Below are 26,881 nucleotides of genomic sequence, written 5' to 3'. Positions count from 1 at the left end.
ACAGAAAGTGAATCCCAGTTTCTCTTAAATGTTGTTCTCCGCAACTACGGCTATAAGTAATGTGAGGGATGAGTGCTGGGGTAAGAGATTGTTAGAACTGTTTTCGTTACAGGAAGGCCATACCTTCCTAAGTATTTAACAATCCGTTGCTGTTCCACCAGCGAATGGATTCTGTCAGAAAAATTGAGAACATTTTGCCCTTCAAAGCTCCATGAGAAATATTTACCCTTTTCGTGAGCTATAAAGGGCCAATCTTTACGGGCCAATTGGACCTCCCGTTCGTTTCCATCAATGCCAATATGACCTGGAACCCAAAGAGTGTCTCGGAGGTTAGATTTTAGGCTGGATAGTTCATCCCTACATTGTTTGCCCAGTATGGAGGATGTTGTAGTCTGCCTTTCAGTGCAGATAGCCGTGTTTCTATTTAAGTATTTAACATGCTTCTCTAATTGCAAGTAATTCAGCTAATAGTACATTGGCAAAAGCAGGTAGCCGAAAAGACTTAGAGATGTTTTAGGACTTGGGGAAAATTTCCGATTCAACTCCATTCTCCATCCAATACTAGTAGAAGGTACAAAACAGCTTTTCAAAAATCTTTAAGGCGCAATATAAGGTCTCTTGTAATGCCGATAAAAGTTCCCCCCGCTACAAGAATTTCTAATAGGGTTGTTGTTGTATTATTATCCTATTTGTGAACTTGTGAGTCAAAAATACACTTCACTAAGGAACTCACAAATTGTTATGCAATGTGGACTGGATCCACAGCTTGTTATTCTTGGCGCAAAAGCCTTTCTGCACCAACAAAATTAGTTCCTCGAACAAAGAAGATATCCCTTGTTGGTCATCTTCGTTGTATAAAATCTTGAAAGCATAAAACGAAGGAGTCCGAATCAAGCTTGTAAGCTACTTCTACATGTACAGCCCTTGTAGTGAGACAAGTGAACAATGCACCCCATCTTTTTTTATGACTTCTACCTACGACAACTATAAATCGACCAAAAAAATCCACTTCAGTGAACGTAAATGGATTGCAAAACTGTTATATCCTTGCACGAGGAAGTGGTGCCATTTCGGGTATTTTGGGTTTTGCCCTATACAACTTATGTACTATTGGAATTTTTTATAATCTAGTTTCAACATGCGTCTTAATTTGGGAATAACATACCTATGGCTGATATAATTTCTTGGAATTATAACTGGCCGCTTTGTATCGATGTCAATTAAAAACGCTGCATCCAGCCGTCCTTTTACTCGAGGAAGTTTATGGTGATTAACATTAGTATGACGAGAGTCGCCTTATAGAACTTGAAGGATTGATTCGAAGTTAAAGATTATTTGAATTTCCATTGTGTTTCTAAGGATTTATAATTTCTTCGTTATACAAGTGTATTTGAGTTATTCTGAATAAAATTATTGCAGCTTCTTTTAGTTCATCACAGGATAAAATTCCATTAGTTGGTAATTTGATATTTAAACAATTTTTTTAAATCAACAAGTGGTTGTTTAGTTTGATGAACACAAAAAAGTTCTTCAGCTACTTCCTTTGGTCCATCTTCTTCCTTTTATACCAAGAAATCTGAACCCTGGAACAATCGGTCACCGTATTCCAGTTAAGGTAATCTCATCCGTTTAGTGGCGTCATCAGCAATGTTTTATTTGGATAATACATTTCTTTGATATCGCCGCAAATACGTATTTTGTTTTTCTCTGCTACGAATCAGCAGACAATACGTATTTTTCCCTGATTATTTGGATTGCAAACCGGAAATATTGACAGATACTTAACTTTCAAATATATTTGTTCTGTTCTTATTATTTTAATTGTTGTTTTACATTTGCACTTAGCTGTTTGTCATCCAAATGTTTTTTAAAACATATCAGCCATCGAAACGCTATCAGTTTGCTATCTGGCAATTTAAAATGTTTATATTGCCACAAAAGTCCAGTTTTATATCATTTATGTATCTAATTGCTAAGAATATATTTTGCTTGATCTTGTTCTCAAGAGTTCTTAATTAACTGGGTTCTACTATGTATATTTTTACCATTTCGTCTGCGGCTTGTTGGCATTCAATGATTTGGAAATTGTTTGTCAAAGTTATCTGCATTTATATTTTCTTTTTTGAAATAGTGCAACTTCTTTTCAAACACAATTGTGTGTTTTCTCCCTTAAGTCCTAGTTGGTGTGCAATTTCCTCATTCAATAAAGGGTTAGAGTACGATCACTCAGGCAACAAGATATTATAATGGATTTTTTTTAATTAAAAGCCAGTTTTAGATCAAGTTAATACTATGCATAGTTTTTGGAAAATTTGAGTAAAAAAAGTTTAAAAAAAGGTTTAAAATGTAATTTTTCAATTCTTGCAGATTATCTACTATTGTTTTTCTTTTAGAATTCATTGGTCTTATTTGAGTTTGAACAAAAACTGAAAACTAAATGATTTTATGTTTTCTAGTTTTTGTGAAAATTAAACAAAACGCAAAAGACGTTTGTGCAGCTCAAAAAATTGTGAGCATTGCCTCATGACCACACCTACCCACTTTCAGGATAACAAAATAATGTAACCTTTCTGCATGTGGCAGAAATGATAAAATAAAGGCATCCTTAGAAGATAATACAAGTTATTTCATTCCTATGTTTTTGTAACATAACTCTTAGTATTTCGGGGTTGCAATTCCCGCAGTCCGAAAAATGAGTCGATGTCAGTACTTCCAAGCACCCAGCCGGAGAGGCTGTCCACATCAGGTTTGCAATTATACTATGGGTAGTCAAATCAATCTTCCTTTAAGTAAAGAAATTATTGTTGTTTGATTACATTTTTTAACATAATGTATATAAAAAAAATAAAACCATCATATAGTCTATAGATCATGAACGGAGCATACATTTCTTCACGAACAGAACTTCGTCAATTCTAAGGTGCACCATCTACCTGGCTTCTGCATTTCAATATCCGAAACTCTATCTTCACTAAAATATTTTAACTTTGTTAGTCCTTATTTACTTCATTGATTCGTTGTTCTTTTCGTTTTCTGTGTCACTGCGATACACTGCATTCACTTAGCAACGCAAAGTGTGAATCATTATGATATGTACATATGTATATATGATACATATAGTAAACAAAAAAAAAATAAAGTACGTATACGTCTGAGAGTTTCATTAAATATTTTCCCTACATGAAGTTACCATGATTTTCAAATTATTCAAATTGTTGTGAATTTAAAAAATAATAAAATGTATGTTTGTATGTATGTACTTTGTACATTGTACATATATAGTACGGTATGGAAATGAGACACAATTTAAGTAACATTTTATTTTACTAATGTGCCTGATAATATAATATAAAACATTAAGATGATATTCATTTAAAATGCATACAATTTATGCATTGATTTTATTTGGTACACTTGCAGATAATTTTATTTTATTTGTGGTTTTTCAAACTGTACATTTAAAGTAATACAGAAATCTTATTTAGAAAACTATATGTGCATTTACTTTCGTAGGTATTACATTTATGTTTAATGCCAAGATCTTCTGCTTTATAAAATGCTTGTGAAATATTTTCCTCCACTGACGAAGTTGGCCTGCAAATAATTTTCTGTTTATATTTTTTATATAAATATCAATTTAACTTACATAAAAAGCACATGCATAATACTTCCTATAACACCATTGGAATCATTAAGGCTTGATTCGGCAACTTCGCAAATGGTGCGCAAAAGGCAATAGGCCCCATTTAACCCATAATGTTCCATGTAACCTATAACGCTTCGATAGAAGTTCTTTCTAGTGTGTAATGAACGCTGCTGACGAGCACTTTCAACATTCGTAACACTATTACTAATATCACTAAACATTCCATTTAAATTCCACTAAAATGTAAGTAAAATATATTTTCAGTTTATTATTTCCTTTTGAAAAATTCATTTAAATGTACCTTTTTGATAAGATTGTAGTGTGTGTCATTTGGAGGTAATCCATAATTGGTTTCTAAGTTGAATGCAACGTAAATATTTCGATCTGGTAGATCGACAGGAATTGCGACAGCAGCTAAGTACTGGTCGGAGGAGGAAAAGATAAAAATGTAAGGTTCTTGTACTAAGTTCGCATAATCAGATACTCACTCCAAATGAATTTCCATTTGTGAAAGCAAGTGTTCGTTTGGAACGAATGCAATTGATAGTGCGAAAAATAAACACGAATGATAACAAGGCCAGAAAAAAGGATGAAAGTTTTACTTTATTCACAGATAACTCCATTCTTTGATATTATTAGTTACAGACTAAGCTAGTGTGTATTATTTTCGCTTGCGTATAGAGTCAAATAGAGGTGCATTCGTCTTAAGTGTGTCAAACTTCAAAGTATACTTTTAGCACTATTACGTTAATAAGACCTAAGATCATGGTAATATTAATATAGTTAACAGTTGAGTTACTGCAAAAGAAATGTAGTCCATATAAAAATTCTTTTAATTTTAGTTTTCTAATGAACGAATTAGTATATATAAAACAAGTTTAATGTATATGTATATGAAATCGAAGTAAACAATGGTTTCAGTAAACTTAATTAAGTATTTTATAACAGAAGCTGTCTTTAAACTACACATTCATGTATATAGTTTATTTGACCATTAACAGCTTTAAAGTAACCCAAACTTCGTTGTATGCCCATCATATAAGCGATCAAAGTATTTGTTGTGAAATACAAATGCCGGTGCTTATTCTTTTTAAGTTGTTTATTTAAAAAAAAAATAGTAATTTTACAGAGTATTAAAAACTGATATTGAAGTAAAAAAAAATTGTTTTAACAATTTACGTATATCGCTATATTTTACATATTGAAGGTCTTTCTTTTATTTCAAACTTTTTAAACAAAGTGTTATAAAAGGTGATCAACAATAACCATCTCGTGTTATTTCGTGGTTTCTATCGCATTTGGGCAAATTAGTATCAACGAGTGATTGTTGAAAAGCCAATACATTCACAAAGAGCGACTGTTTGGTGAAGTTTATGATCTTCCGGGAAACAAGTAGCTATACCGTGGAAAGTGTTCGCTGTACAGCGAGCTGATAACAGACTTTCTTTGTTTGTGGCCTGGAATAAAAGATTTGAAACTAGTAACAGGACAGTTCCACTTGCCAAACAGCCAACAAAACAATGGCTCGTTTATCTCACGTCGTCGCCGTACCGTCGTTGTCTACAATCAGATGGCTTGACAACGTTAAACTTCTTTCTTTAGATAGGTATATAAAAAAGGAAAAGTGTGAGTCAGTAAGCCAAGAATAATTCTACAAGAAAATATGGATAGAGATAAGCCACCAAGCAGTGGTCAGTATTTAGCCAATATATTTTTTTTTCAACTGTACTATAATTGTTATATACATAGATCTTAATTCCCTAATAAATCTTTGCTTTATTTACAATTATCATACCCTTTATAACGGGCGCACCATCTTGTTGGCAGCGCACAAAGTATACATTAATATTCAAAGCAAACATTAATTTAGTTGTTGACGTAACGTGCCTGTAGCTGAAATAATTGTTCAAAACGAGTACAGTATTATTTATTTGTGGCGAAAAAAAATGGTTATCATCGAACGATAGTTTTAAGCCATTGTCACCAATTAACTGCTATGGGTTCCCCTGCACATTCTCAATGGCAATGGTAAGATCTTCTTTCTCTGATGAACGGACTGCGGATAGCCAAAAACCCAATTTGTAAACAATTTTTCGAAAACTAGTGCCGAAAGAAAGATTATGGCTTCCAAAATATGCAAAGCCTTATGTTGTTGAACGTTACAACTCCCCATAGTGAGGAACAACATACCTTCCTAGAAATGATCGTAACTCATTAAATTCGGTTGATACTTTCCTACACATAATATGAAAGATATACTCATTATAATAGCGTTTCTAATTGCCATGATCCTGGAGTCTGCACAAACGATTCTAAGACAGAAAGATAGAGGATGATTTTTTAAAAGCTGTAGGAAAGTTTTTTTAAAAAAAAAAGCACATACAATTTTAAAAAATGCATACAATTTTTATTTTAATCGATAGTACAGTCCATATATTTTAATGTTTGAAGATTATTTCATGTAAATGTTGACCTTGACTGCGCCTTAAATAATCCTTCGGCTTAGTCCAATTTTGGCATACTCTTTCTCGGTCAGTATCTCACGAATAAATGCTTCAATGTTGTCTTCCAATGGGTCAATTGAAGCTTACTTGTCTGTATAGACATGAGCTTTAACATAGCATCAAACAAATAATCCGAAGGCGTTAAATCACACGATGACATAAAATGTTCACCGAACTCGCCTCTCAATAAGTCCATTGTTGCGCGTGCTGTGTGGCATGTGGCATACGGTCCAATTATGCCACCAGCAGCACCAAACTGACTTTTTCTGGATGCATTGGTATTGGTATGGTATTGGTAGTTCTTACAATGCTTTTGGCAGATATTCACTCCCAAATTGACAATTCTGCTTATTTACGTATCCATTGAGACAAAAATGAGCTTCGTCACTGAACTCAATTTGAAGGCGATGAACTTTCCTAACAGAGCACTCATTTTGACCATAAAATTCAATAATTTCCAAGCGTTGTTTGACAGTGAAACAAAACACGAAACATGCGACAGCTATTTAAACCAGTGTTGCAAAGAAGATAATAGCTACAAAATCGACCTTTATTAACATCCAATTTTAAACAGTCAATATTCCCTTGGACAATGTGACTACATAAAAGTACTATAAAATACATATACAATGTATATGTACATTCGCAGACATTACTTGCGATTTCTTAAATGTATAGAAAAGAATATTTGCACCTTATGAATTATTTTAGAATACCAATCTAACGAAAATCCTTTCAAAGGACTTAAATCTTCAGCTTTTATTTATATTGCTGCATTTTCATCTTGAAAGTAATTTTCTATATCAATTAAAAACTATTTCCCGAAACGTTTGCAATATACATACGTAATTATCCTCATAACAAAAATTACATGCATCATATCAGACTCTAGAGCTTGCAGGACTTTAAGATCTGAATGCATTTTTTGAAATTTCGCTGATAAGTGTTTTCAAGAAACAGTGGAAAAGTTGCATTGAAATCAATTGCAAATCATTTTTACACCTTTACTTCTTTTTGCATTGTTGCTGTTTTCTTAACTTTTCTTCATACCTAGCAAAACTACCAAACAATTACCCTATAACAAAAAACATATTTTTATTGCTTCCCTCCCTTATTCTCACAACAAGTATTTGGAGATCTGCCCAGTCCTTCATTACTCTTCGTGAAAGTGTTATTCCAACGCATATACGAGTAAGTTAATCAAAGTCCTAGCTTATTATTTGAAAAAATATTTTTTTCTACAGATCAGATTGCTCTGACCTTTATTGATTAAATTGAATTTTACAACGAATCTTAAAAACAAATTTACACTAAATTGTTTCTTACTTAAATGAATAAATGCAACTTTGCAATACATCTTAATGCTTGCATTCCCACAATATTTGTAACCTTGTTGGTTTTCTATGGAATTTTTTTCCAGCGAGCCAGACGAATCATCAGCCTTTCGTTGTTCTGTGTTAACTCTTCCCCTCTTAGAAACGATGGTCATCGGTCGTGAGAAGTATGGCAGTTCATTGAACTCAGAGTTGTTTAGAATTTGGATAGAGTTCATTTCAAGCATAGGAAATTTATCCACAATTGCTACTGGTGTCGGCGATTTTATAAAGATTTTCGTGTTGTAACATTTTGTCAAGGACTTCCATAGGAACAAAATTAGGAACAAGGATGGAAATGAAAGAATTTGTATGTAGGTTATTGATTATAATTATTCTTTTCTTGTAGAGGATGAATTTTTTTTCAAATCAAATGGGGTGGCGCAACAGTCCGTTGTGAACCAGGGCCTAGTGGCTTACAACTCTCAACCATTCCTGTGTGCGAGTACTTTTGTCAGGAATGGAAGGGACCTACAATTTTAGGCCGAATCCGAACGGCTAGTTTGAGCAAGCACTTTTTCATGACAAGAATTACTCTTGAAGGATTTGTCAATTCCTCGCAAGAGGCAGTACCCGCTAAATTAATTTTTTTAAATTAAGGTGGCACAGGCAGGGATTGAACCCAAGACCCCTTGCATGACAGTCCAACGCACTAACCATCATGCCACGGGTACTACGATGAATTTTTTTTAGTGTTGTTAATATGAAGATCCTTGATCATTTCTAGCGAGAGTAATTTACGGTATTCTTTTTCCTTAGGATTTGTTTGGAATATTGCTTTAAGAGATGTTACTATAAAACTTTTTTTGGAGATATGTGGGAAATTTGACTAAAAATGTTCCGTTTAAGTTGTGAGTCGTATTGTCGAATTCAAGAGTTCCGATAACAATATTACATCTGGTGATATTTCGTCTATGGTTGGAATGTGGTGATTATTAACTGTGTTGCAGGTGGCTGGTAGACTTTTTAACAAAATGGGAATGCATTAGTCGTTTGTAATATTTACAAATTGATAGATTATTTAATGTTTTATATTTGTTGTTGTTCCATGCAATTGCTCGCTATTTCTTAAAACTAAGTTAAATAAAATGTCAGTTATAGTATTTTTCTTTTGTATTGGTTTAATTAATATTTTTTTTCGTATATTTCTTTGGTTGTTAAGGGAATATTTATTATATAAAGGATTGATAAACTTTTACTTATAATTTTAATTTCTGCGAAATCTTACGCTTCTCCTATTGCTGTGTAAGGCAACTGCTGTTCATTAAATACTTTAGTGGCTAAATCTATTTTTGACAATATACAAGAGTTTATTGTTCCTCGTTCAGCCCAGGCATAAATTATGTTCTTTAATTCTTCTTTTACAATTTTAACTCTATATTTAGGATTTGTAATGATTTTAAAATAGATTTTATTATTATCTTTAAATAAATTTTGGATTTCATTTAAGATTTTCTTAATGTTATTAACTCGTTCATTGTATAACTCGTTAATTATAATTTGTTTATTATTATTTTTCAAAACATCTGCAACCGTTCCTTTTATTGTTATAAAATAATCATGTTCTGGATTGCCAGCAATCCATTTCCAACTTTTGCCTATGAAATCTAAAGAGCGTTTATAGTAGGGGAGCCCAGGATGCTAAATCGGGATTTACTCGAGCGTCAAAAAGACCTATTGGATTGCGAAGCTTAGATGATAAGAACAAAAAAATGTTATATCATATATACACTTTCAACGGTGGGGGAGCGGCTATTAGCATTCAAAAATGTAAAAAAAAAAAACAGTTGCATGGACATACTCGAGCGCGTCAGATATTAATAGCATCCATGTTCTACGTATTTTTCAAAATATACGTATGTTAATCTGACCGGTTCCATGATGGGGGTGGTCGTACGTAAGGGTTGAAAACGGTAAAAAAAAAAAATTTACCGAGCGCGTCAGATTTTCAAAGGGGATGTTAAGTGAACCTAAAAAAACGCTCTTATGTAATAATCTGACGATTTGGATGTGACCCAAACTAGCGGCCATTATTAGAACTTGCAAAAAAAATCGCCATTTTGAAATACTCGAGCGCGTCAGATTTTGATATATATGGTTCATATATATACCCTAAACGTGTTGTCCCTTAATCTGACGATTATCTGGAGGGATTCGCCCAATCTGACAATGGAAACATTTTTTCTTCAAATCTTTCAACAAATTGAAGAGCTAATTGAAAATTACAAAAAACAAATTTTTTAATTAAATTATTTTTTCCTTGCTTGAGTACTTGAGATAAATTAATTTTCTTAAACCCAGCTTATTTAAATGCAAAAGAAACTTCGCATGCACCCCATCTTGCATCCATCGCACCTTTCAACCTCCCCACCTTGCACATACTGCACCTTGGACCCAATCCAAATCCTATAGTGTGCCCAAGCAGTGGGGTTGCAGGGGCCAGCATGCCCCCATACACACCTCGGAGTGGCGTTCATCCAAACTTGCACACACCCCACTGTTGCATACACGCACACTCACACCTACTATTATTACTATCAAAATAAGACCACTCAAAGAAAAAAAAAGAAAATAGTAGTTGGTGTTATTTTCAATTTTCTCTAAAACTAAAAGACATAAAACCATCTAGTTTTCAGTTTTTGATCAAAAACAAATAAGAGCAATAAATTCTGAAATAAAAACAATGGTAGATAATCTTGAAGTATTGAAAAATTACACTTTAAACCTTTTTTTTTAATTTTTTTACTCAAATTTTGAGTTTAAAATTAAATTTTTGAAAAAACTACGTATAGTTCTGACTTGAATTAAAAACTGGCTAATAAAACAGAATGTTGGCTTTAAAAAAATGTATAAATCTTAATTATAAGTATCACCGTTATTTTATAATTATTTTTTTCCATTTTAAATAATATTTTTTTTTTTAATTGCCCCTCCCCTCACTTCGGCTAACGGAAATCGTCAGATTATATATTATTTGTGAACTTTGAATTATTACCTTCAAAATAAAAAAAATTTAGCCACGCTATAGAAAGTCAAGATGACGTTTTTTTTTACTAGTATGTAACCCGCCTACTTCTTATCGTCAATCGAAAATTGTCAGATTAGTGGAATATACACTTTATAGCATATAACTAACTTACCCTACCTTAATCTTACGCGCTCGAGAATTTCAGATGATCAATTTTTTTTACTAATGTGATCTTTTATCCTTGACGCGCGGCCACATATATATAGGGCTTATACTTGGTGGAGGTATTCAATGGGGTACTAGGTACCTCCCTGTATATTAATCTGCCGCGCTGTAGTAAATCCCAAAATCCCTTCTTGGGCTCCCCTACTATTACTTTTAGTTTTAAGGTTATGTAAGAGACTGCCGAATTGTTGAATTTGTGTGTGATAGTAAGGGAAAAATAGTTTGATTTTTAGTTGTTTAAAAAGTGCTTCTGAAAAAAAAGAATAATTAATTTCTTATAATATTTACTACTTTACCAGATTCAGTTAATATTGTGGAGTTCTTATTTTCTTCCACAATTTCTTGTCTATATCTACTATGCAATTTAGAGCCTATAAGTTTGTTATTTTTAACATAAATAACTTGGACTATTTCATAATCTTTTATAGATTCCTTCTTTTTGTTGTGGTATTTAGTTTGTCTAAGTTGAATTGTCTTGTTTTTTTTTCAATTTCGTCAGGGTTAAGTCTAAGGATTGTTCCATAGAATAGTTCAATAGGTTTTTTGTTTGTTGCTGTATGTATGGTAATTGTAATGTATTCGTTGACAGCTCGATATAAAAGTTCTTCAAAGGTCCATCTAATTTTAAGCATCTCATTATTTCTGATAGAGAAGAGTGAAAAACTTCACTTCTAACATTGAAGTTATTAAAGCTGAATTGAGAGAAAATAGTATGTTATTTGTTTACTGCACTAAGGATATGGAAAAAATGTCCATACGCACCGAGAGTCCGGGGTAGTTAGAAATTGGTGTCGGAATTTAAAATAGTTTGTTAGGATGCATATCACATTTATTTTCTTTGCAAGTTAAACAGCGGTTTTGATTTTTGAAGCCATTTTAGGAAATAGAAGTTTTCTAACAGTTGAATTCGGTTTTCATCAGCATTGCGGTGGGCTCGCCTGTGTATCTGTGTCTTCAACAATGTTTTTTGTGAATTAGATGCGATAGTCTCTAAAATGTAAAGTTTAAATTTCTTGTTTATGTCCCATTGTCATTTCATCTGTATAGTATTTGGGGTAAGGTATCTTTAGAAGATATCAATAACGTCATTTTTTGAGTAGTCTAGTCGAATTAGGATATGTATGTTGACTGTTTTTTGATAGAATTTGATATCTATTGTCGTTTATTATTTTTAGTACTAGTTGATTTCGGAAGATACATATTTATGGGGATTAGAAAGAATTAAATTATGCGCTGAGCTGACAGCACTGTGTTCGGTTGGGGCTATTGAATTACTTTCTATTTTCCGAAGTCTAGAGAGGAAGTCGGCAACGACATTATCTTTACCTGCTTTGTATTTAAGCTCACAGTTATATTACTCCAAAATAGCCCTCCATCTTTTAATTTTGGAGTATGTATTTTTGTTACTAAGAGTATAAGTAAGAGATAGGTGGTCGGTAAAAAATATTAACTTTGCGGGATAAATTTCTTAGAGAGTTGAGTGACCAAATTATTGCCAACATTTCTTTTTCGTTGATTGCATAATTTTCTTCTGATTTGCTCAATGTTCTAGACAGAAAAGTTATCGGCTTGTCATCTTGGGAAAAGATTGCACAGATGGCGCGGCGTAGTCGGAGGCGTATGTTGTGAGTTGAAAACTCTTTTCGAAGTCTGGGTATTGAATAATGACTTTGGATATATGTCCGTCTTTCCCTCTTAGAAGGGATGTCAGGTGTTTCGTCAATTTTGCATAATCTTTAACAAAGAGGCGATAATAACGTGACATTCCGAGGAAGGATCGCAGCTGTTTTAGGTTTCGGGGAATGGGTCGATGCATTAATGCATTAACTTCTTTCGAGATAGTTTTTATACCATCCCTACCGATAACAAAATCTAAAAATTCAATTTCATTTTGGAAAAATTCGCATTTTTTAATTGAATTTTCATATTTGCTTCCTCTAATTTGTTAAAAACATTTTTAAGATTTGTGAAATGCTCGTTTTCGTCTTTTCCAAACATGACAATGTCATTAATAATTGTAGACAAAACAACATTTTCCGATAAGGTCTCTTACGATGTCAACTAAGGCTCTCTAAAAAATAGATGGAGCATTTTTGAGACCAACTGGAAGGCGGGTGAATTATAATTTGCCGTTGTTCACCGAAAAGGCAGTCTTTTCTATAGTTAGGTAGATAGATATATAATTTTAATTTCAAAAAGATTTTACAAAAAAATCATATGATGTATGATGTATGATGTATGATGTATGATGTATGATGTATGATGTATGATGTATGATGTATGATGTATGATGTATGATGTATGATGTATGATGTATGATGTATGATGTATGATGTATGATGTATGATGTATGATGTATGATGTATGATGTATGATGTATGATGTATGATGTATGATGTATGATGTATGATGTATGATGTATGATGTATGATGTATGATGTATGATGTATGATGTATGATGTATGATGTATGATGTATGATGTATGATGTATGATGTATGATGTATGATGTATGATGTATGATGTATGATGTATGATGTATGATGTATGATGTATGATGTATGATGTATGATGTATGATGTATGATGTATGATGTATGATGTATGATGTATGATGTATGATGTATGATGTATGATGTATGATGTATGATGTATGATGTATGATGTATGATGTATGATGTATGATGTATGATGTATGATGTATGATGTATGATGTATGATGTATGATGTATGATGTATGATGTATGATGTATGATGTATGATGTATGATGTATGATGTATGATGTATGATGTATGATGTATGATGTATGATGTATGATGTATGATGTATGATGTATGATGTATGATGTATGATGTATGATGTATGATGTATGATGTATGATGTATGATGTATGATGTATGATGTATGATGTATGATGTATGATGTATGATGTATGATGTATGATGTATGATGTATGATGTATGATGTATGATGTATGATGTATGATGTATGATGTATGATGTATGATGTATGATGTATGATGTATGATGTATGATGTATGATGTATGATGTATGATGTATGATGTATGATGTATGATGTATGATGTATGATGTATGATGTATGATGTATGATGTATGATGTATGATGTATGATGTATGATGTATGATGTATGATGTATGATGTATGATGTATGATGTATGATGTATGATGTATGATGTATGATGTATGATGTATGATGTATGATGTATGATGTATGATGTATGATGTATGATGTATGATGTATGATGTATGATGTATGATGTATGATGTATGATGTATGATGTATGATGTATGATGTATGATCTATGATCTATGATCTATGATGTATGATGTATGATGTATGATGTATGATGTATGATGTATGATGTATGATGTATGATGTATGATGTATGATGTATGATGTATGATGTATGATGTATGATGTATGATGTATGATGTATGATGTATGATGTATGATGTATGATGTATGATGTATGATGTATGATGTATGATGTATGATGTATGATGTATGATGTATGATCTATGATGTATGATGTATGATGTATGATGTATGATCTATGATCTATGATGTATGATGTATGATGTATGATGTATGATGTATGATGTATGATGTATGATGTATGATGTATGATGTATGATGTATGATGTATGATGTATGATGTATGATGTATGATGTATGATGTATGATGTATGATGTATGATGTATGATGTATGATGTATGATGTATGATGTATGATGTATGATGTATGATGTATGATGTATGATGTATGATGTATGATGTATGATGTATGATGTATGATGTATGATGTATGATGTATGATGTATGATGTATGATGTATGATGTATGATGTATGATGTATGATGTATGATGTATGATGTATGATGTATGATGTATGATGTATGATGTATGATGTATGATGTATGATGTATGATGTATGATGTATGATGTATGATGTATGATGTATGATGTATGATGTATGATGTATGATGTATGATGTATGATGTATGATGTATGATGTATGATGTATGATGTATGATGTATGATGTATGATGTATGATGTATGATGTATGATGTATGATGTATGATGTATGATGTATGATGTATGATGTATGATGTATGATGTATGATGTATGATGTATGATGTATGATGTATGATGTATGATGTATGATGTATGATGTATGATGTATGATGTATGATGTATGATGTATGGTTTAAAATTAGTTTTTACAATAACTTTAAGTTGCCTGTCAGGTTAAAAGGAAATATATAAGCCTAGTAAGTAGATTAAGTTACATACATAAGTTATTAAAATTCATTTATAATTAGATTGCGATATTTAATTGACTCTTTTAAGAACTAATATAAATTTGAGTAACAGTAGCCATTGAGAACGTGGAAAAGTTGAGAATGAAAAAGCATACAGCGTCAAAGAAATATTCTTCTACACGTTTTGAACATTGGCCAGGTTCCAATGAAGTGCATAATATTTTCCGATTCATCCATATCACATATTGTAGATATTCCATCTGTTTCTCCTTGGAAGGCTCTTCCATTGATATTAAGGAGCCAGCAGCGAGCTTTAAAAAATATGGAAATCACATCACGTGAATTGGAGTCATCAAAGTAGTTCGGTATGCTAGAGTACATCAAGTTGAAATATTCATCGTGAAACTAAGACTGTGTCGCACTAACTGTAAATTCAATCCAGTGTTTTTATTTCAAATTTTTCAAATTTGATTTGAAATTTAAAAAAAATAACATAAAAAATATTTGATTAAAAGACCAGTTACATAATATGTATTATACTGAAGAACAAAACCTGACAGGCAATGCGTTGCTAATTTTATTAATATTTTTGTGTTTAATTTTAGATACTGCCACATTAACAGTATAGTCTAGGTTGGTTTTGCTTAAAAAAATAACTTTGTAGGTCTTATCGGCTTCATTAAATGAAGTGATAATACGATCTTTGTTGCATTTCTATTGACGTCCCTCAACTGATAGTGTCCAATGCTTAATCTCTGGTTTAAGCCGGGTATCCAGTTCCAGCAGCACTCTCTGCAACTGACGCAGATTTAAACATTTAGATCGTTCATCAATGTAAGGCCTTTATTAACTCATATTTTGGTGTTTTTTAAACGGCTCAATGAAGATAAAATGGTTTTTACGTCGTTTCCATTCCAAAGTTCAAAAACATATGACGAATGCTGTTTTTTCTTTCAGTGGAATCTGTTGAAAGCCACTTTTTAGGTCTACTATAGAGAACCATTATGGTTTTAATAAGGTTTGCAAGAATTTTATAAATTTCAGGAATCGGGTATTTGTCAGCTACAGCAGTTAATGTGTTAAGTTTACGGTAGTCAATTACCATTTTTTTGGGACTACCCAAACTGGAGAATTATAAGGTGATTTCGATATCCTTATAATACCATCTTTTAATAATTTTTGGATCTCTTTTTCAACATCATTTTAAAGTGTCATAGGATAGGAATAGGATTTTGATTACACGGGATCTCGAGTTGTTGTTCGGATTTCTCCTTTGATAGTGGAAGTGTAGGTAAATTTTAATTCGGTTAAGAAAAAAGATTAGGACATTTATGAATGGTATTTCATATTTATAAGCTGGGTACATTGATTTTTAGTCATTTAATCCGTCCTTTTATTTATATTGTTAACAAACTGTGACAGATGCTCTATAAGAGGAATGGCAATTCTCGGGTAAGATGAATGGACATATAATTCATATTCGTATGGATTATTACATTTAGTTGCTTAAGAGTGTCGTGTCCTATAATTCCATCAAATGAAATAAAACTGGGAAGGATGATCAATTTTAATTTATCACTTTCGAGTCCAAACAGTTGATTAAGTGAGTGGTGTATTATTTTGATGCTACATCCAATAGAGTTAGCATACAAATGTTTTTTTAAACGTGTAATCAATAGATATCGATTTGGTGGAAGGAGTCGTTGATTTGGTGGAACTCTTGTCTGTTTTTGCTATTTCTACCTAGATTGGTATTACACGTTAATATTAAACTGTGGTGATTGAGGAATCTTGGGGTTATTAAGTTAGTGAGGATAAGACTCATTGGTATTGGTTTTGGTTTTTGAAAGTTTTCCCGCCTAGGAGGAACTAGATGTTGTTGTTGGTAATTTCTTCTGCTGGAACATTGTGAATTGTTAGCATGCTGTTTTCTAAAGCCTACATTTTTAAGTTTTAATCATAAAAGTAAGGCCTGGGGAAGATCTACTGGTTCTCTTATACTGAGTAACGAAGGTAAATCTCCTATAAGACCTCTGACAAACATATCTAAAGCTTTTTCACGGTAGCATTGAATCATATTTGTAGTACCCGTTACATGATGGTTAGTGCGTTGGACTGTCATGCGAGAGTTCTTGGGTTCGATCCCTGCCTATGCCACCTAAAGTTTTTTCACGGGTATTGCCTCTGGCAAGGAATTGACAAATTCTCAAAGAGTAATTCTTGTCATGAAAAGTGCTTTCTCAAATTTTCCGCTTGGATTCGGCTTAAAACTGTAGGTTCCTTCCATCCCTGACAACAGTACTCGCAAACAGGAATGGTTGAGAGTTGTCAGTCACTAGGCACTAATTCTCAAACGGACTGTTGCGCCACTCAATTTATTTATTTCATTGAATTATATCGTTCCTAGAGTTCTAATTCATTTCGATAGATCCTAATTTATTGAAAATCAAAGATATGTGGTGATAGACGACGTGATAATATTCAGGGATCGTACTTTTACCTTGGATTATAGTAGTCATCTGATCTGATATTCGAGGGTGCCTAAGTCTCTCTTATCTGCATAATGCAAAGTAGGGCATTTTGAGATTTTTTTCCAATTAAGGGGCGTATTATAAGAACCTAAGATCACGTCGTAGGCATTAACTGTTATTTTATTACGAATAACGGATTAGATGGTTTTCACTGACAAGTGAAGGAATATTTTATGGCCTAATGAATCCAAAATTACTTCATATGGAGGTAAAGGCTCCCATCAGTATGTAAGGCGCCCCCTAATACAGAATATGTTCCCAGATACACTATTAAGACGGTGAAACGTGGCGGGTCTAGTATTAAGGTCAGCAAGATAACGATCCAAAGCATACGAGTAAGTTGGCTAAGGAATGGTTTCACGGCAATGGAATTGAGGTTATAGATTGGCCAGCTCCCCTGACCTCAATACAATAGAAAACCTGTGGGCAGGCATTAAGAAAGCAGTATGAGATGCTATGCCAAAAAACAACATGAAAAGCCGTTATCAAAAATCATGGTCATGTTACTAAGTATTATACGTTCATTTCATTTTTTTTAAATATACCGCTATTTTTTCAAATAATGTATTTTTAGTATCACATCACTCTTTCATTGCTGTTGAAATTCTAGTTGTATCATATATTAAACAAAAAAAATATAAATTTGCGAAAAAATAATTTATTATTTAATACATTTTGTATTTAATTTATTATTTAAAAACAAAATAGGTACACATATATACTATCTTTGTGCAACAGTTCATGTTAAAAAAGCATTTGTATTTTAACCAACTTATACTTCATTTCACTACCCACTACTATTTCATTGCTCGTAGCGTATTTGAAATTATTACGAAATTTCAAGGTGCGCCACTTTTTTTGTAACTCAGCGCATTTAGTCTGGAATGAAAACAAAATTTACCTCTTTATAGAGAATTAGAAAATAAAGTTCAGTGTCGGATCAGTTTTGTTTATTTATATTAACTTCCCATAGGTTGTAAATTAATTTAAATATTTTAATTTAATTATTAGTTTTTGCTTGAGTGGTCTTATTTTTATTGTTATATTTTTTTTTGGTAATTTTTAATTTTCCAGTTTTTAGTTTTTATCAAAAACAAATCAAAGCAATGTATTCTAAAAAAAATAGTAAATAATAATAAGGTTTTGAAAAATTACACTTTGAACCATATTTTTAACTTTTTTTTACCAAATTTTGAGTTTAAAATAATTTTTTTCAAAAACTATGCATAGTTTTGACTTGATTTAAAAACAAGCTAATAGAAAAAAGTGTTGGCTGTAAAAAAAAGGTATAATACTTAATTGTAAGTATTACCGTTATTTTGTAATTATTTTTTTTCCATTTAATATACATATTTCTTTTAATTGCCCCTACCGCCTAAACGGGGGGAAATAGAACCCCCCTTTCCATGGTAAAAAATGCTTGTTTTTAACTGTTCTATACAAATCCGTCGTTAAATTTTGTCGCCTAAGTTATCGTACTCTCCCCAAGCAATACTTCATACTTTGTATGTAAGTCTATTTAAATCACATTAATAAAATTAAAAAAAATTTATTGAATATTATAAAAATCTAAGCACTCAAATTCAAATCAAAGTTTTAAAAAGTATCATGATATAGTTCGATATCTGACCATTTAAATCAATTAAAAATTTAGATAAATTGATTTTGAACCTTCGATCATTTCCACGCGTATGCCTGTTTTTTAATTTTTAAATAACATATTTCATAAAAATGGCTAATCCAAACATTTTAATGAGACAACAAATACAAAATCAAGTGCTCCTGGTCCCGCTACCCCTGTTCAACCAGGTCAAGCTTTTAATATTAACCAAAATGAATTAGTACAGCTTATCACTAGGCTAGTGGCTGACACCCTACATATTCAAGGACGACAAATATTCAACTCAATTATAAATTCTGCAGCGGACATCAATAGTGAGATAGACCAACTAATACATTTAGCTGACAATAACTTTAATGACTTAGACAAAAACAAAATATAATTAGAAAAAAGCATCGATAGAATTTTAAAAATCTATGAGTACCTTAAGGTTACTGCACTTGTTTACTTAGCCTCACGTTTAATAAAAGTATTAGTTTTTTTTTTATTTTTATTTTTTTTTCTACAGAGCAAATTGTTCCGGCCTTTATCGATTGAATTGGATTTTAAAACTAACTTAAAAATACAATTATACTAAATTGTTTCTTGCTTACTAAATAAAGAAATGCAACTTTGCAATATTTCTTAATGTTTGCATTTCCACAGTATTTGTTACCTGATTGGTTTTTTATGGAATTTTATTTCAGAGCCAGATTTATTTCAAGTCTCTAACGTCATTGGTTCGTATATATGTAAGTTTCAACTATTTGGCTTGAAGCTTCGATAATGGAATAAGAATGATTCCAATAATTTGATTGTAAGTTTCAACTGTTTGGCTTGAAACTTCGATGATGAAATAAAAATGGTTCCAATAATTTGATAAAGACACAAGTTGATGCAGTAAAGAACTATATTTTATAATTAAATTAACAAATAAAAACATTATTAACAAAAACATAATAACAAGAATAATATTAATAAACATACTTAAATCAACAATTATGTCGGCTTTGATATCTTTGATACTACTTATTGAACAATTTACATACGATTGAAAATTAGTATAAAATAATAAAATATTAATATTGAAAAGTAAGATCCTAAATACTAGATGTAAATATGTACAGTGTTTTAGCAAAGTGTCGAGTCAGTAGAAGAGACTGGCAAAGGTAGTTATTAAGGTGGCTAAGTTTGAATAAAAACTAAATCATTTTCTTTGTAATCGATTTCTTTAGTATGTTTATCATAATACTGTTTGTTTATGATATGTGATCTGTTTGCATTTTGTATTGCTACAGATCTATTGAAATTTAAATTTTTGAGAGTATTTTTATTTAATTCTATTGGGATAATTGAGTTCTCTACACCTGTTAATAAATAATTCGGAGAGAAACCCGTTGAGGAATGTATGGTGTTATATTCAAAAATACACTGATCAGCAATTACTGACCAGGGTCTATTCTTATTCTCATACATTCTACAACGAATTCTATTTACTAAAGTTTGATTTGTTCGCTCACTCTGTCCATTAGAAAATGCACAGTCTATTGCTGTGAAAATTAAATTTATATTTTTGTTCTTTAAATAATTTTTAAATTCCGAAGAATTGATTCCTGGGTATTGATCATCAAAAATCGTCTTAATGTTGCCTTTATTCTTAGTTGACTTTACAAGATTTATAAAATCTTTTGCTGACTGTGTTTTTGACGTAGAAATAAATGCATATCTTGTTAATTGATCTACCATCAAATGTAAATACTTTTTTGAGGATCTGTTTCCCGAGAAACCTCCTATTGTATCTAGTGATACTATCTCTAATGGTACTGATGCTGGACCTAACTGCGATAACGGAGCTTTGAAGTTACCGAATCTTGTTTTATTTTTAATACATGTTTCACAAGTCCTACAAATTATTTTTATATGTTTGTGCATATTTTTGAAGTAAAAAGTTGGTGTAATTGTTAATATCATTTGTTTGAAACCAATATGGCCTTGCGAATCATGTATTTCTTTGAGTAATAAGATACCATATTCCTCTGTTAACCATACTTTCTCTCTATTATTTAAAGTTCTGTACATAATGTTATTTTTTATTTTATAATTTGTATCACACGTTAATCTCTTTTGATCATCCAATATATTTTGTATTGTAAAGTGATTCACTATTTTTATTTGTGAATAATCATTATTTTCATTTTCTTCTGATAGTACAGCTTCTAAATTGTTTTTACCCGGATTGTAATGAATTTCAAATTCGAATTGAGATATGTAATTTAAAATATGAAGTAATTCTATGTCCTTGCAGTTTTGTATGTTGAAATTACGTAATGGCTCATGATCAGTGAATATTTTGAATCTTATGCCTATTAAATAATATTGCCAATATAATATGGCTTCTTTTATTGCCAAACATTCAATATATATTGCTCTTTTTGTTTTCTGAGATTTGTTAAGTTTTCGTGAGAAATAAAAAACCGGTTTAATAGATTCATCTTCTTGAGGTTGTTTCAAAATTGCACCAACTCCTTCTATGCTAGCATCCGTATAAATGTATATTGGTTTATTTGGATCGAATATCGCTAAAACAGGTGTTGTACATAAATATTTTTTTACTTTTTCAAAGCTGTCTTTACATTTATCTGACAATACAAATTTTACATCTTTTCTTAAGAGGTTATGTAAAGGTTCTAGAGTCATTGCAGATCTAGGAATATATTTTAAATAAAAATTTACTTTTTTGCCCAAAAACTGTCTTATACGTTTTCTTGTTTCTGGTTCAGGGAAATCGTTTATAGCAATTAAATTATCGTTAATAGGTTTAATACTATTATTTGATATTTTATGTCCTAAATACGTTACTTCTTTTTGTACAAAACTACATTTATTTGTATTCAATTTTAAACCGTGGTCTTGTAAAGCCTGTAATGTTCTTTTAATATGGTTTAAATGGTCAGAATAGTTATGTGAAAAAATTAATATATCATCTATATAATTAATTGCAAAAGAATCTAAGTTATTATTTCTAATTATACTTGATAAAATTCTTTGAAATATAGCAGGAGCTGATTTTAAACCAAAAGGTAAACATGACCATTGCCAATGACCATGGTGTGTCACAAAAGCGGTTTTGTATTTATCTTTAGCTCTCAAGGGAATAGACCAGAAAGCTGAATTGATATCTAATTTCGTAAAGTAAACACACTTTCCTACACAAACAACAAGATCATCAATTCGAGGAAATGGTTGACCTTCAGGAACAACTATTTTATTAAGCTCACGATAGTCAATACACAATCGTGATTTTTTTCCCTCTTCCTTCTTATAAACTAAAGTCACTGGGGAAGCATATGGACTATATGATTCTTCAATAAGTCCTGCTCTCAATTATTGTTTTATTTGTGATTCTATTTCTATTTTATCCGGAATGGAACATTTATAGGTTTTCTCGAAATATATCTGTTTTCAGTTAATCTTATCGTTGCTTCGAAATTTTTTACGGTACCGATATCAAATTTTTCTTTCGCAAAAACAAGATCATATTTGTTAAGGATATTATTTAAATCATTGCTCTTATTTCCAAACGTTGAAGTCAAGCTCTGATTACATATAAAATTTTCAGAAATACGAATCAAGTTTTGAGTAATTTCTAAATTTTCATTTTGACATAATCGAAACTCTTTAATACAATTCAGACCGATTAACAAATCTTCTTAAAAAAAATTACTTTTTATTATTACAAATGAAAATTGTTTTTGTATATTAAATATTTTTAAAGAAACAGTTACTTCGACGTGGGCATCTGTAAGACCATTCATTGTTTTGATCATTTGAATCCCGCTTATATTGTTATTCAATTGTAATTTTGAATAAAATGTATAATTAATTAATGATATATTGGCTCCCGAATCGTAAAGCGCAATTGCAATTTGATTATTAACTAGAACATTAAGCTTTATAAGCGGGATCATATTTAGTTTTTTTGACTCTGAGAATCTTATATTAGCTGGTCTTACTTTATTTCTGCATACGCTTTCTGAATGAAATCTATTTGGAAAACCAGCTTTCTCACAAATCTGACATGATACGAAATTCAGTTTTTGTCTATTTATGTCTGTTTTATATTTGCTAGGTTGTGTATTATTGTTTGATATAGGATCGAGTTGTCGCAAACTCGACATAAGTTTTTCGATCGTTGTTAATTCTTTTTTATTTAAACTCGATCTTACAAATTTTGGTAAAGCCAATACAATAAAATTAACTCGAGAATTTATGCTAAGATCTGGATCGACATCAATAAGAAGATTTATCTTTTTAAAAGCAAAATCCAAAAATGGACCATTTAACCAATGAAAAGAATACGCGTAATCAATTTCACTCCATGATTTATCTCCAAATGTATTTAAAAAAGATGATTCCCAAAAATCCCAACGTTTATTCATTGAACCCGTTTTATATAAAGATGAGAACCAGTCTAAAGCAGGTCCTTCCAAATAAGATTTTAATATTTCCGGAAATTGTTTTTCATTTAATTGTAATCTCTGACATTCGAGCAAAAATAAATTCAACCATGACCTTGCATTTTGATTTTTACTTGAAAATTTTTCTAGCGCCATATTATTTGACATAGATCGGATTGGATTTTCAAAACTAGACAAAGGGTTATTGGTAGTGGGTTGGGGGGTTGTGCTTATTGCCTCTAAATAATAACCACCAAAAACTACATTACCTTCCTCATCCAAATATAAACTTTGCAACTCTTTCTTCAATGTAATAGTAATATTTCTTAATTTTCCTCCTGTACTAAGGCTCTTCACAGCTCCCTTGACAACTTAGCCAATTCAACATGTTTTTGGATTGGTTGATATTCAGTTGGAAAAGAAAAAAATGTCTTCTTGATTCAAAATTTGAATAGTTTTGACGTTAACAATAGTTTGTTTTTCCCGAATTTCTGAAGTTAAACAGAATTTAACTTTTATTTCTTCCATCTTAATTGTTGATTTGTAAGTTTCAACTATTTGGCTTGAAACTTCGATAATGGAATAAGAATGATTCCAATAATTTGATTGTAAGTTTCAACTGTTTGGCTTGAAACTTCGATGATGAAATAAAAATGGTTCCAATAATTTGATAAAGACACAAGTTGATGCAGTAAAGAACTATATTTTATAATTAAATTAACAAATAAAAACATTATTAACAAAAACATAATAACAAGAATAATATTAATAAACATACCTAAATCAACAATTATGTCGGCTTTGATATCTTTGATACTACTTATTGAACAATTTACATACGATTGGAAATTAGTATAAAATAATAAAATATTAATATTGAAAAGTAAGATCCTAAATACTAGATGTAAATATGTACAGTGTTTTAGCAAAGTGTCGAGTCAGTAGAAGAGATCTGGCAAAAGTAGTTATTAAGGTGGCTAAGTTTGTGAATAAGATGGCAACAAACTTACATATATATATATATTTAAAAAAAACCACCCACGCAATTTTCTTCAGAGCCCTTTCTGCATTATTATCTGTATAACGAAATTTATTTAAAGCTATGGACGACTAAAAACGTAGCGTACGTACCTACTTTATTTTCAAATAATAAATTAAATACAAAATGTATTAAATAATAAATTATTTATTCACAACTAGATTTTAAAAACCAATGAAGTAGTAGTGTGACACTAAAAATTACATTATTTGACAAAATAACGGTATATTTCAAACAAAAAATTAAACAAACTTAATACTTATTACATGACCATGACTTTTGATAACGGCTTCACAACGCCTTTTCATGGAATTTACAAGGACTTGACATCTCTCCAATGGTATATTCTGCCACGCGTGATGAACTACAGCCCAAAGTTCATTGTTGTTTTTTGCCTTAGAGATTGAGCTGGCCAATCTATAACCTCAATTCCATTGCCGCGAAACCATTCCTTAGCCAACGTATATGCTTTGGATCGTTATCTTGCTGACCTTAATACTAGACCCACCACTTTTCACCGTCTTAATAGTGTATCTGTTAACATATTCTGTATCAGAGGGGCGCCTTACATACTGATGGGAGCATTTACCTCCATATAAAATAATTTTAAATTCACCAGTCTATAAAATATTCCTTCACTTGTCAGTGGGCCAAGTGAGATGTTCTTTGACATATTGAAAACGTCGGGTTACATGACTTTTCTTCAAAAGTGGCGCCTTGCTGGGGCTATATGTATACTCACGTAGACGTCTGCGTACCGTGTGAACACCACAGCTAGGTATAGCTCGTCGAGGATTTCTATAGCGGACATTGCTGGTCTATTTTTAGCACAACGAGTGACCTGTCGAACTGTATAGCCTCTGAAAGAATCCGCTTTTTACCACGTTTTTCATTTCTTTTTTGTAGGTGATCGCATTGCGTATCATTGGGGCTGAGCAGCCGACGAGTTTTTTCAACTCCCTGTAGGCCTTGCCTTGTTTTATTAGTTTTGAATCAAAGTTCTTATTTCTTCGCTACAATGTTTTCCTCGTCCCACTAAATTATGAACAGTACAATACTTCGCACATAGGAATGGTTGACAGTTGTATGTCACTAGGCACCGGTTCTCTATGAATTGTTGCGCCACCTAATAATAATAATAAAAAAAATCGGTAAAAGATCCTAAACAGCATTCACAAATTTCTTTTATCCCCTTACTATACAAAATATTAAGCCATTTTTGTTCCACTTACCCGTTCTTCACATAAAAGATAAAAAACAATTCGCGTAGTCAACAGACATTTATCTTCTGATAGAGAACAAAATAATATTTACAAATTTTTCGAAACCATTGAATAATCAATAGCTTTATGGAAAAAAAGTGCCAACAACTACTCTGAAGCAACAACACCACAGACAAAATAAGAAGCTTTTTTGCAGGGCAAATTTTGGGGCAGTGAAATAAAAAAAAATTAACCCAATGACGAATGAATGAAAATTTCTAAACTTATCCAATAGCCATCACACGCAAAAAAATACACAGATATATAATCGCCAATTCGAAGTGAATTCGCTTAAGTGACTTGCCACTTACCACATTTGAGGGGCCGGTTATAGCTATCAGTAAAATATGAAACAGGAGTAATATGAAATGTTTTACTGATGATTGTCATTAAATGTTGTTTTCTTCCGATCATAACATCGAGCTTCGCGCCTCAGATAATTTGTTTATTGTTTCTTTCATTAGTAAAAGGTTTAATGATGTGATCGGAAGAGTAAAAAATTGAAACACCAACAGTAAAACGAAATGGAATGTGTGGCTTTTGGCAGTCAGCTGTTCAGTAAAATGAAATTCTATCATTAAAACAAATATAATGGACTTATAAATTGAATAAAACTTTAACTGCATTGTTTCTTTTTCAAAATCATCAATCTTTTGCTAAAAATAAATCTGTAACATGTTCAAAACAAAAATTTGACTGATGGATTTTACTGATAGCTATAACCGGCCCCTAAGAAGCGTGCTCAAAAACCCCCATGGAATTTATCCATTGAAGAGAAGAACAGGACTAAGCCAACCGATGAAGATACATTTATAATGCTATTTCTGCAGTCAATTATAGATAAACTATCTCGTATAGATAAATCATATTGTAATGGAAATTTTGGATGACAACTGAATCAAAAACAGACTACTACAGGATAAAAGAAAAAAGTCATGCAACTAAAATGTTAAAATATTTGGGAGTTATACTCGATCCTAAAATAAACTG

At 31.5% G+C, this 26,881-nt stretch overlaps 2 protein-coding genes across 2 annotated transcripts in view; one reads left to right on the top strand and one right to left on the bottom strand.

Annotated features, from left to right (window-relative positions):
• LOC129944568 (uncharacterized) overlaps positions 1 to 26,881 on the top strand; it is a 36,621-nt gene that overhangs the window by 7,141 nt on the left and 2,599 nt on the right. The window lies entirely within an intron of this gene.
• LOC129944567 (uncharacterized) lies at positions 3,343 to 4,363 on the bottom strand. The gene is made up of 4 exons (XM_056054094.1): positions 4,135 to 4,363; positions 3,948 to 4,067; positions 3,647 to 3,882; positions 3,343 to 3,594 (listed from the first exon to the last, which is right to left on the bottom strand). Exons 1-4 carry the CDS (start codon positions 4,267 to 4,269, stop codon positions 3,459 to 3,461), a joined length of 627 nt encoding a protein of 208 aa, XP_055910069.1. The 5' UTR covers positions 4,270 to 4,363; the 3' UTR covers positions 3,343 to 3,458.

Source organism: Eupeodes corollae, chromosome 2 (assembly GCF_945859685.1).
Source record: "Eupeodes corollae chromosome 2, idEupCoro1.1, whole genome shotgun sequence".
Lineage (NCBI taxonomy): Eukaryota > Metazoa > Arthropoda > Insecta > Diptera > Syrphidae > Eupeodes > Eupeodes corollae.
This window is presented reverse-complemented; position numbering and strand designations above follow the sequence as displayed.

Excerpts from the sequence above, each read along its gene's own strand:
- LOC129944567 (XM_056054094.1), bottom strand. The coding sequence starts at position 4,269 with ATGGAGTTATCTGTGAATAAAGTAAAACTTTCATCCTTTTTTCTGGCC. Across the intron at positions 3,883-3,947 it reads ACTACAATCTTATCAAAAAG|TGGAATTTAAATGGAATGTT; the intron begins GTACATTTAAAT and ends CTTACATTTTAG. Across the intron at positions 3,595-3,646 it reads ATTATGCATGTGCTTTTTAT|GCCAACTTCGTCAGTGGAGG; the intron begins GTAAGTTAAATT and ends AATTATTTGCAG.